Source organism: Andrena cerasifolii, chromosome 16 (genome assembly GCF_050908995.1).
Source record: "Andrena cerasifolii isolate SP2316 chromosome 16, iyAndCera1_principal, whole genome shotgun sequence".
Taxonomy (NCBI): Eukaryota; Metazoa; Arthropoda; class Insecta; order Hymenoptera; family Andrenidae; genus Andrena; species Andrena cerasifolii.
The window spans coordinates 4,514,285-4,527,047 of NC_135133.1; the positions used below are offsets into that span (position 1 = coordinate 4,514,285).

The window sequence follows — 12,763 nt, forward strand, 5'->3', positions numbered from 1 at the left end:
GAATGAGATGGCGTAAATTGCTGGATTCGAAATTACCCCTAACCAGATACACATTCCACCATCGACTACCAGACGAGAACTGAACGGCGGATCGTCCAACGAAGTTCATAGGGGAGAGCGGGGCTGGTAGGCCAGTTTTTCAGTTTTTGATTTTTAATAAATTATGTGGACGAAATATCATCAAACCGCTTAGTATATTTGATAGGGCATGCATTTGGATATCTGATTAAATTATTAAAGTTGACTCGATGTGACAACAATTAAGGTATTTTAATGTTATTCTAACACCTTCCATGCTGGTCTGGGTTCATGGGGCTGGTTGACTTACAGTATGGGGTAGGTTGACTATAGGTACAATCAGTTAAGAAAATATTATTAGCAACTTATCTCAGTGGTAATAAAATAACACAATGTCACAAGAGTTGTTTCGTTATAAAATATTAATTTCTTTCTTTCATATTTTAATAATAAACTGAAAAAATTTCCGACTTAAACATAAATTATAATGTATTTATAACACAGTGAAATTTAAACAAGAAATAAAAATTGCTTTCTAAATAAGAAAATAACAATTTAAACCTTATTAACGTTATTAGTCAACCAACCCGACCGATCAGTTTCACTTCAATAATCTATATAACCTTCAATTGTTTATGTATGAACAAAAATACTATGTCAATAGATCGTCTAATAAACAAACTTTAAAATAGTCCCTTAACATTTATTCTATTTAGAGCGTGAATGAATAAAATCTTTAAGAACAAATATTTACTTACGTAGTAAATTTTTCGACAAACGCTGATCACTGTTATAAAACGTGCGATCGCGGGGTGGGATCTGAATGCATGGCATAGTAAAACTGACATCTTTCTGCTGTGAATCTTTCCGCAGTAGAGCATATGTCGGTGCAAAGTTATTAACAATTAGTCAACCTACCCCTTGAGACAACCAGCCCCGGTCTCCCCTACCCCTTAACGAAGTGCATCCGCGGCCCGCAGAGGGCAAACAGCCCGAATCGTCGCGTCGACAAACTATGGAGACGTCTAGGACATTACGCGCCGGACGAAATCGTAAAGGGTTGACTTTACGGGCAGCAGGGCGATCCCCCGGGCCCCCAGAATTCCTTCGCGGCGGAATACAGCGGCAGAGGGGGCGTCCTTCGCGATACACGAACGTCCTGCCTTGAACTCTGGCCGCGGAATTCAGGATTAGAGGAAGACAGGTCGACGGCGCGTAATTCTTTAATTGCATCGGCTAATTGGCTGTGAGTGGCGCCACGGTGCCACGGGGCATCGCCGATGACAATTATTCCGCGAGAGGGAGACCCGGCCGTAAATTGCTTCGGCATTTTTATCGTTCCTTTAATCGACCGTTTCCCCGGGTCCGCCGTCGAGCCGCGTTTCTTGCGTCTCGGGGCGCGTGTGACGAGAGACCGGGCCCAGGCCCACTAACCGGCTGTAATTTATTATTCCGAGGGACGATACGAATTCGCTAATTGAGACTAAAGCGGCTGAGCAAGTGGGTAAGCGTAGAATGCGCATACGATCGATGCAGTTGGATCGCGGACGGACCTGGACAGATTCCCATCGAGATTCGATTTGTAAAACGGAACAGATTGTTTGAAGCTTGAGGGAGACTCGATAGTCCACGGTTGTAAGAGAGAATAGAAGGAAATAGCTTCTAATTTAAATTGAAAATCCTACCGACAAGTATCGATCTCTCGAGTAACGTAACGCATTGTATTCCCCCGAGGCCAAGATCGTAGAACAATGTATGCAAGGAGGAAGATCGAACGTAAAGTGTTATTGCTCGTTGGGAAGAGATCCATCCAAGACGGTTCGTAGTTCCATCAGTACCCCATAGTCTCCGGAGCAGCTTTCCACCGCGTCTGACAGAAGATCTGACCAGGGAACGTCCATAATGACAAACCGTCTCGGTCTCTCGCGAACGATCGGTTCAGGGCCGTGGCCAATGTTATAAATGCATCGAGGGGGGAAAAGAAGCGGGACGGGTCGAGCTATCTATCGATAGCCGATATCCTGGCTGCGTTTCGTAGACGCGACCGCCTCGGCAAGATCGATTTGTGTCGAGGCAGGTCCGAGAACGCGAGATGGATGGGCCAGAGCACGAAATCTATTAGTCATCACCCACACGATATCCAGCCGTCTCTCTTCTTCTCCTCTTCCCTTCCTCTACGTTTCTTTTCTCTTCCTGTCGATGGTGCAGACAGGTACGTCCGATCAGCGTTATTGTGGCCGACCAATCGCTATGCGCGTTCTGTGCACCGCGGAATGTTAATGCGTTCGTGGCTCACACACGCAGCAAACGATACGTGGACTTTTGCCGTGCGCTGTGTAAGTTCCTTTCGGTGTTCCTGCTCGGGGGACTCAAGGGACTATGCTCTGTCGATGTAGTTCATCAGAGAACCAAGGATAGTTTCTATCGCGTGCAGCGAAATCGAGGGTCCAGAAACGAATGCGCCAGCATCGCGGAACTCTGGCAGAGATGCTCGGTACAGAAAGAAATCGCTCGAAACGAGCCAGTTAGCCAGGCTAGATTGCGTCGGATGTTCCGGAACGAGCGACGGCCGAGAGAGGGGCAATCGGGCCTCTCTCGACAGAGTTGCTCACTTCCCGCCACTCGGGAGCACTTCAAGTCCATTCACTCAATTCATTTTCATCTCCGATTCGCCGTCCACCCTTCCTCCTCTGTTCTCTCATTAGCAGTCTTTCCGGTGGCCCCGAGACTCCGATCGCCACGAGATTCCTCCAAAGAAGATTAGCCCCAGTTTCCGTCCCCCCGGAAAGACCGGCAAGATTCGATTGTCCCATAATGGGCCGTGGAGGCGGCGTAACGAAGGCGACTCGATCGCATTCGCGCGTGTTTTTCGGCGGTTCGATGAATCGGAGGGTTAATTGGAAGATGAAGTCTAAGTAAGTGGCGAGGGGTGATCTAGACCGGGCCGACAATCGGGATAATTCCGCCGTGTTTATGTTGGCGTTCAGAGGTGGATAGGTTATGTAGATTGAGGTAATTGCGTGCGCGGTGGGATGACGTCAAAGATTGATCGCGCTAGGAAATATCGCGGACAATTCAGATCGTCCCTGTAGCGACGTGTCCTCTTTGCAGTAGGACGTGGCTTAATGCTCCTAGGTTGATTGAGTGCACTCTTCTTTGTTGTACCAATCGACCCAATATCTCTCGTTCTTGATTCGCCAGACACAAAGGATCGCCAACGATACGGGATAACTGACGAACCACTGGACGTTTTATTAAAAATCATCGTGTCGCTGCGCGTCGCTGGTCGAGGTCGAGATAACATCGTTCACTTATCATTCAGGACTTCTGCCCCGCACGAGACTCGTCGCTGGCTCCAATCAACAGGCTATTCACTAAACAGGCCAAGTTACAGCCATCCTATAATTACCCTAGGCTCGCCGTTTGCGTGGACAATGGTAGGAACAGCGGACAGAGAAACAGGGAAGGTGATTTGCATAATTAAGTTAATTACACCAGGGGACATTGATTTCGGAGTGGCTGGGAGCGCGGTCAAAGAACGAAGGCGAAGGAGGGCCTATCTCGCATCTTCGGGCGTAATGAGCGTTCGGTTACAGAATCAGCCCTCTTGTCTCCGAGAGAGATCTCCGAGAGGAAAGCTGCCGACGACAGGGGCGTGCACGAGCTGGATCTACGTGACCAAGATGTCGAAAATGAGCGTAGGGCGTGGCAGCCGCCCGATGAGTTACGATGCACCCTTTGTCTTAGCCTGCTCCACGACCGCAGGACCCGGGTAATTACGATCATTTCCATTTTTTTTTTCGTCCGTGGCCCCGATGCTCGTGTCAGAGCACGTACGGGACCACCAGCCCCTCCACGGGGCGCACCATCCACGCTCCACCCCCTCCGAGACAGTAGAGCCTTATCAATAATTAATAAAACCCACTGCAGTTGCTGTTATGTAAATTATTTTCGACAACCTTCAAGCTATCCCGAATTTGTGTTAATGCCTTTGGTCGTTGGCGGAGTTTGCTTCCTGGAAAGTGTCCATCGTGGTCCTTCCATAGGGGTAGGCTAATCGGGGGATCTTCGGGGAATAATACGATATTTCGTAGGACAGGAAAAAAAGAGGAACGAGAAATGAGGAAAGAAAATATGACGGGGGAGGAACGTATACCTACACCTACACGGCTATGGCGAAGGGATAGCCCAGGGAAGTTGCATCTGCTGCTCACTGGGGGGTGAACGATCATTTTTTAGGGGTAAGACCCGCGATCGCGGGGGTAAGTCGCCTAACGAATCGTTTTTGTTCGCGGGCCGGACAAACATCCACACGAATAAAAATAAAACGCACTGCCGCCTTCCTCCCCCTCGGTCTGCATTTACTCGCATTGTGCCGGGCTATATTTTCATCGGCGACGGCACGGGGAATTACTAATGTGCTTATTAATTGATCCATTCAGCCCGTAATAAGAATTTATTGCCGTCGCTGCACCCGCCAATTGTCTAGCTCTCTGTCGTCGCTTTTGTTTTCTGTGCCCTCGTTAGGGGTGATTATCGATCTGACCGTGGAACGGTGGGAAAATTGATTACGCGAACAGAGACGGTTCTATCTTGTCGTTACAAAGATGCATTATGCTCGGTTCGGACCAAGGCGCAAGGAGGAATCGATTTCGCAGAGACAAGTCGATGGTGCTTTGATTTTAGGCAAGCTAATGCGTCGTAAAACGTGAAACGTCGAGAGCGAGTGACAAGGCGCGTGTAGCTGTAAATTCCCTCGTAAAACTGTGCCGCACGACGTGCTCAACTATAAATATTAATGCTTCCCAAAAACGGTTTTCCTCTACGCCGTCCATCCTTTTTTTTCACCTCTCCAAGCGTACTCCGGAACGCGTGTCGTAAATCAAGCCGCCAGAAGGAGGTTGTCAGCGAAAAATACGGCGGATAAAGGCGGCTGGGGGTAAGAGTTTGTTTTAGATGCCAGAACCCCTTTCACTTACCCGAGAAACATTGCTTTCGCCAGCCACGACTTCCTCCGAATCTTCGGGGATCGACGGGGGAGGTTCTTGGACTCTTACCCCCTTCTTTCTTACGATCTCTCACAAAAGCCTACGATTATTTAAGCACATCAACCCTTTGACGCAACCTCTTCTACTTTTAAAAAACAGAATATTTCAAGATTGAATGGTCCAGGGGTTTAAAAGCAAGATACGAGGTTGCAATTCCGAAGAATCATTTTAAACACGAATGTCGACGAATCTTCCCCCCGAAGTCCAATTTCTCTTCAGCGTTCCTGGAAAATCAGAGGAGATATTTCATTGTTCCTGATGGTGGGCTACGCAGACTGCCAGGGTCAGTTTCCCCTCCACCATCTTCACGGTTATTCGAGCTGGAATGACCGGCGGCGGCCACGGTCCAGGGGAAAGATAAATAAATTTTATTATCATATTTCGTAGATTTTTCATTTTCCATCAGGGAGAGGGGGTTGAACGCGAGTTGTTTGGAGAGCTACAGACGTTCTCCCTAATATTTTTGTCGGCGATCCCTCCTTACAGATACCTATCGGCCCTTATCTCGGCTTGCATCGCTCGTAGAAATCTTATCTTTCAGCCACCTCGAGCCGCCCTCAACTCTGTCATCCTCGGGTCGGGATTCTACTTTGATCCTGACTTCCACCTTGTTCGTTGGGCTACTTTAGCTTACGTATTTATCACGATTACTGTATGTTCTGGGGAGGAGTCAAATTTAGGGGGGTTCAGCTAAATAAAATTCCTCTAGTATATGCACGTTTTGCATGCACAGCACGTCAGGCAAGGAACCACGAGGAAAGAATACCGAAGTGACCACGGGAGGAGAATCGAGTGTCTCGAGAGGAGCTGGAGATCATTGAGACCGACCGACAGAGATCGTCATGTCCCTAATGACTTGGAGACAAGATCTAGGATACCGATCGGTTCCACTTCTTTCCTTTCCATCTGACCACGGGATCTACAAAGTTTCGCGTGTCGGTCCCCTTTGGTCCCTCGACTGCTTCGCCCCGCCAAGTGGAAACGCGCGTTCTCGCCGGATCGTAACAAGACTTTAGTGGCCCGTAAATTACGCCGACATTTCCAATTATGTGGCTTTTCGCGCAGGGGCCGCTGTTGACCAGTGGTTACTCGTGTTTTCGTGTGTTCACGCACCGAAGCAGATAACCCCCGCCACTTTTCTCCACCTGTTTTACGAGTCCGTGGTATGTTCCTTTGCGCGATAGCAACTGTTCTAACCACCCCTTCCCCGGGCTTTCGAGAACTACATAGCAGCGAGGTTTGTGGAAACGTATGGTGCCAGCGAAAGAATTAAAGCAGTAAAAATGGTAGTAAAAACTACTGCTGTAACTAAGAGGAAACGAAGCTCGGAAGCTGCAAATAGAAGTTCAAAATGATCTGTGCAATTTCGAATCTGCGATCTACATTTTCTGCCATTGGATGGGTCGCTTGATTCTATGGATGGTATAGGTATGCTACTTAAGGGATACTTAAAGCATGCAATGAAAGCTATTACTCCGCAACTCCGTTTCCACTTGCAATTACCGATTAATTAAAACAACCGCGCGGTTTTCTAACGAAACTCGAAAAGGTGAAAGATAAAGTGTTTCGTAAAGCGTCGTGTCAGGCTATGGTGAATCGTGAGTCCATGGGGCCAACTTATTCCCTTCTTTTCCCCATATATTAATTGGACGCAGGGCACAATGAAATATCTGCCCTCGGAGGGGACGTTTAGTTTCTGCCGTTGCCGTCACTCGATAAAAATGTGGCCGCTAAAATTCAGTTCAAAATGCACGACGGACGCGTGCGTCCGCGCGCAGGGCTAATGTGAATGCATCCACACGGACAGTCGATTGGATTGTGTGCGACAAATGCGTCGTGCTGTTAGTAAGCGACAGAAGGTGGATGGAAAGCATCATTCAGATGTACCTCCTAAGTGCACGAAGGAGCCACGAGTCCGAGCTTTATGATAGTTATTAATATCAAATAGTCAGCCACCGTGCCCATTACGGACATAATGGGACGCAATTTTTTCCAGCGACAATGAGGCACCCCGTTAAACACTCGATGCGTTTGCATTATTCACGCGGATGATTAAGCTCCGTTAATATATCCAATGGCAGCACGTGAAATCAGAGGACGACAGAGCGCGGAGCTGCGTGAAAGAAATGTGCCTCGAAGGCGTATAGAAACCTGGCAACGCCTCTTTCGTTTCTTAAAAAACATTCCCAAAAAATTGTGGCAATATGGAAAGAAACGCGGAGACTATAAATCTCCGCCGAAATTCTGAGGCAACAGTAGGCGCGTTAATTGTCAGCTGGCTTCGAAGAAATTCGAATTGCCCTCTTCCATTGCCATTTCCAGGGTAAGAGCGGTGTGCAGACAGGTACGACAATAGTTTCAATGGCCAATTTCCACAAACGGTACCCAGCTCGACCACATTCATTTTCATTGGACGAATCGGGGAATTTTCATTTGTTGACCGCGATTATTGAGCCCATAGTGTATCAGATCCGTAAATAACTTGTCGACACAGGTAAGCAAAAGCCGAGCCACGGAAGCAGGTAGCTCTAGGATCAATGGCCAAGTAATCCTGTTCTATTACCGCTAAGACAATACTGCAGAACAGTACCTTGCTAATCTGCTTCAGTGGGGGGCGGTGTTTTAATCGATTTAAAAGTCCCCAACCGAAATCCAATGGCAACTCAAGCGCAAGTTGCAGCTGAACTTGAGGAACCCTGAGGAAGTTCGATATAACTCCCGTTGGAGGGACCAAGGTAGGCAAATGTTTCCAATTTTCAGCGACTCATCCCCGTTTGCCCATTGTCTCGGCCAAGGAGCACGAGGCCGTGGTGTCCCCCGTAGTGCAGACCAATTCGTCGAGGTGATTCGATGAAACCGAGCCATGGGAAAACCCCAACTTTCTCCCCGGAAAGGGTTGCCTCGTGGTGGCACTCGCAGGTTTTAAGGTCATTTGTTTATTGGCCTACAATGGTCGGCGCGACCGCTAGGTCGTCGGGATTAGGGCCATTAATTTTCCTTGTTCGCGAGAGCCCACTAATCTGCCCCCGGAGCAAGACGATGTCTCCGTTTCACGGCACATTTTACCTGTCCGCAGCGGCGAGCGACCCCGACTTGCAAACAGGTGCAGTTTCCAGGATGCTTTCTCGATCCTGCCGCGATTAATCTCCTATCGACGGCGCGATCGGACGCGAGGTGGGAATACTCGATCAAGCGTCCAATTCTTTCCCCCGTTGCGCGCAGAAGTTTCTGGGAACGTGTAAGATAAGCATCGAGTGAAATAACGACGCCGCGAATGATTTTGACGGTGAAATATCGAAGTATTTAATTCGCCGGCGAGTTATCTGCGAGGCTCTTCCGCGTCCTTTCAACTTCTGCCACGCAGAAGTTTTCCGCGGGCCGGCTCTCACGCGGAAGTAGCCTGGGAGACCTGGAAACGCCGCGTGTCACCGATTATTAATCGCCGCTGGGAGTGAGTAAACTCGGTTAATTGGATAAGCGAGCCTCGAACAAATGTTCGCGTGATTACGCGCCGCGGCCAGTTTCAGATACAGCATCGGGGTTAAACGTCAACCGAGAAATTTCCACGTCGTTTCCCCCGCCGTACGATTTATAAACGAGTGGCTCGCGTGACCGCCGGCCTTTCTTACCCTGGCTTTAATATTTTTCCGACTAATCGCGCACTCAAGCTCCGCCGTTGCACGAACGCACGGCTGCTAGCGAGCTTTGCTTTCGCGTCGCATCGTTGCCACCGTTTACGGTTTGCGGCGTTCCACGGAGAAGCGGGCATAACTTGAGGAAGTAATATCGCAGCAGCTCGAGGAATACTTATTCCCTATTAACTGTGGATTTTATGGGCGTGCCTCCTCCAATAATTGCGCTTAACCGAGACTGGTATGTACGCAAATATACGCGGATAAAAGAGGAGCGCGAGCTCGTTAAATGGGGTAGCTGAAGCTCCAACTGCTCCGACTCGAATTCCTTTAAAAACCAAAGTATTCTCACTCCAAGATGTTTCAGCCTTGAAATTTAACGTTCATCCACTTCAACTACAAATATCCTCGGAGATCAACATCACGGCAGAAACATCCCGTGATGAATGGAGCGCATCGTGCACCACAAAAGACTGATCAACCCCCAAAGGCAAGATCCGCGTCGAGGAAGGCAAACTTTGCGGGTATCCGCGGCGCCTCCACGAGGGTGATATCAAGGCGTCGACGTCGCGACGCCCATGTGGCCATCCTCCCACGATAGGCGTTCACGAATAGGCGGAGTTGCGACATGCGCTCTGCACCGTAATCCGCCCATGAGAACCGGACAGATTGGTGAGAGGCCTGAACATCCGACGTGGCATCCAATTGCTAGGCCTGGGTTAGGTCTGCAGTTGGTGCCGTAGTCGCCAATGGGACGCTGGTATCCGCCAGGGAACGTACGCCAGTGGTGGAGCCTGTGGCTAAATCCACGCCGCGTGGGACAGGCCACAGTGGGGATAGGGGGTGTTTCCAGCAAACGCGTCGACGAGGACGCACGAGGTTGCCCGAACCTGGCCCCTGTTCCAGGTGCTGAAGAGAGACGGGCCGAGAGACCTGACGAGGACAGCGGCAGGGTTCGAGGGGAACGAGAGAGTGCGAGAGAAGGACAGAGAGAGGGAGGGATGAAGGGGGAAGAAAGAGAGAGGGAGGGCAGGTTCGTAAACGCCGAAATCGGCCGAGTTGCTCCTCGGCGGGAGCCCAGTCCTTACTCTCAGTCCCGCTGTGAACGCAGCAAGGAACACCACGGATGTTTCACCCTCCCAGTTCGGTGCGTTGGAGACGTTTACGTTGAGTCGTGTGCCCGTCATCGTCAGCGTGTCCTCGTCTATTTCGTCACCGCGGCGGTACACAACCCGGGTCGTCAGTGGTTTCCGAGCAGGCTCGACACGCGACGAAGCTGGCTCGTCCTCGAGGCTTACGTTCAATCGAAACGTCCACGAAGCCGTGATAGTATATCGTTACGTTTTGGTAGCAGCAAGGATTATCCGCTTAAGAGTCCCGCGCGATACAGATTTCGGAGCGCGAAGTAGCCGCGACTGAGACGTCCAACGCGCGTGCCCGCCTGAATTGGAGCAACGATAGAAATTGGATCAAGTGAGCCCGTCGTGCGACGAACAGCTCCCCCGCGGTCTTTACGTAGGGAACCTGGGAGCGTATGGACGGTGCAACGTGCTCTGCGACGAGCAACGCAACAGTGAACTCGATAAACCAAGTGTATTTGCATAGACAGTGTACTTCTCAGTGATAGTCAAGTGCGCCCCTACTCCTCTCCTGCGAACTTTACGAGACGCAAGTCGTCGAAGTGGCAAGGAAGACGGATCCATGAGACGTTCCCGTGAGACATGATCGTGGCCTTCTTCCACTGACGAACTCTCGGCTGCAGCATCCCCGTCGACCACCATGATGAACGCTTTTTTGGACGGCGTGTCCTCGCACCCTCACCACCTGGCCAGTCTGGGCATCAAGCTGTCGCCCGGCGGTGGAGATGTCGTGGGTGCCTCCACGGACGCCGGTCCAGGCGTGCAACCAGTCCCGGGTGAAGCTCCGTCCCAGCAGCACCATCATTTCCATCCTCAAGGCTACCCACCTCACCACCCCCATCCGGCGTCGCACATGGCGCCGCACATGGGCCACCACATGAGCCATCACCCCGGCTACGCGGCCCGCGACTTCCTGCTGCGCCGCGAGCACGAGTTCAACGCGACCGCGAACCCGACCACCCCCGAGAGTGGTCTAGGACTCTTCACCCCGCTGCACCACGACGGCACGGCCGCGACCATGCAGCAATTCCCTCATCATCCCAGCCAACATCCTCTGGCGGCCAGCCATTACCCAGGCCACTATCCCCAGGACTCGAGGCTACCACCTCATCATCAGTACCTCGGCGCGCCTCATCTCACGCCAGCGTCCATCCACCACCAGCAGCATCCCGCCGTCAGCCACCCCAGCCATCATCCCCACGGCGCGTTCCTCAGGTACATGAGGAGCAACGGGGCCGGCAGCGGAGGCGGTGGCGGAGTAGCCGGCGGCCAACGCCAGGAGATGTCCTGCATGTGGGTAGACCAGGATGCTCCAGGGCCCGGAAGGAAGCTGTGCGGCAAACTCTTCAACTCCCTCCACGACATCGTGACGCACCTAACAGTGGAGCACGTGGGCGGACCCGAGTGCACCACGCACGCGTGTTTCTGGCAGGGATGCTCGCGTAACGGCAGGGCCTTCAAGGCCAAGTACAAGCTCGTCAATCACATCAGGGTGCACACCGGCGAGAAACCGTTCCCCTGCCCGTTCCCCGGCTGCGGCAAGGTGTTCGCCAGGTCCGAGAACCTCAAGATCCACAAGAGGACGCATACCGGTGAGTAACTATCTCGTCCGGGTACAGCTTGCAACGGCGCGAGTGACACAGTGACCGTTAGGCTGCTGGCTCCTCGGATGTTTTGGTCGAGGAGCAGGCTCGCCAGGAGATTAGGGGACGATCGAGCAAGATTCTTCGCAGGAATCTGTGGTAGCGCTCGCTTCGGGTCCCGAGATACGGATCTCCGGTAACGAGCAGTGAAATCTACACGATGATCTACGAGGCTGTAAAAACCCGGGGATACTCTAAACACCAGTCAGACTTAAGTACAGGGGCCTCTCAATAGCCGGAATTGGATTAAGACTCGCAATTGAGTCCACGAAAGTTAATCTCCGCAACTCATCGCCCCACCATCTTGATCTTTCTCCGCCGACTCGCGATATCTTCTTTCAAACCGGCCACCGAGCGGCCTAACCGCTGGAATGCCTCGAATTCCCTCTAACTATACTCCTGGCCCCCCCTTTAGAACTCTAAACCCTGTCACTCGCTGATCTGAATCAGCCACCCCGTTTCCACGAACGAACGGCCTCTAAATGGCCAGAAATCTGGCTCGAGCATTCCTAGAGCACGATCCACCGTGGACGCTAGAAATTGCCTATAACGCTTGCCGAATCCCACGCCATGAATCAGCCTATATAGTGTCCTCATCGCCGGACGTGGGAAGGGGAGTAAGAGTCTATTAACTCGCAGGGTACAGTCACCTAACCGCAGCGGAGCAATAATCTCTGTAAATCGTTCGATGGATATCGATGGAAGGGTTGAATCCGCAGAATATCATAAATAAGTCGCGCGAACGGTTACCATCGCCGTTTCCATCCCACCGGTTCACCCTTCTTGTTGCCTCGTTTTGGTCCCGTCGTTTCCCGTCCACGAAACGCCCCCGGCGCCTGCAGTCGTTTCAATATAATCAACCGGCTCTTTACGATGACAAGAATTTTTCGGGGCGCAATTAAGAAATTACCGGGCCATATATCGTGTCGTTTTATGCCCGCGTCCCTTGGACAATGTATTTACATGCTTATACACGGTCCAGCCGCGTTCCGATTGGCCGGGGCCCGTCGGACAGACGCCAGGCGTCCAACCAAGCCCATCCAGGAGAGGTGCTCTCCCTTCGGTACCGGCTGCCGTTACCCGAGATTCCTTTCTGGACAGTCACTACTAATTTCACCTTGTACTATTACCCGGCCGAAAGAAGATCCCCAAGAGGCGGGCTCGAGCATTACAGTCCGTCGCTATGACGATTGATCGAATCACCTATTTGGGCACATTTTTAAAGACGCGGCACACGTATTTTGGTTATTGGCTGAAGTAGGCACATACATTGTCGCACCGCG

At 51.2% G+C, this 12,763-nt stretch overlaps 1 protein-coding gene and 1 long non-coding RNA gene across 2 annotated transcripts in view; one reads left to right on the plus strand and one right to left on the minus strand.

The window, feature by feature from the left end:
* Nucleotides 1-12,763, minus strand: part of LOC143377487 (uncharacterized) — a 133,758-nt gene that overhangs the window by 56,017 nt on the left and 64,978 nt on the right. The gene's annotated exons all lie outside the window — the stretch shown is intronic.
* The window catches only part of LOC143377486 (zinc finger protein ZIC 1), a 28,269-nt gene continuing 25,268 nt past the window's right edge, over nt 9,763-12,763 (plus strand). The window contains exon 1 of the mRNA XM_076828755.1: nt 9,763-11,429. Within this exon, the coding sequence (XP_076684870.1) occupies nt 10,478-11,429 (952 nt within the window). The 5' untranslated portion in view covers nt 9,763-10,477. The remainder of the gene's footprint in view (nt 11,430-12,763) is intronic.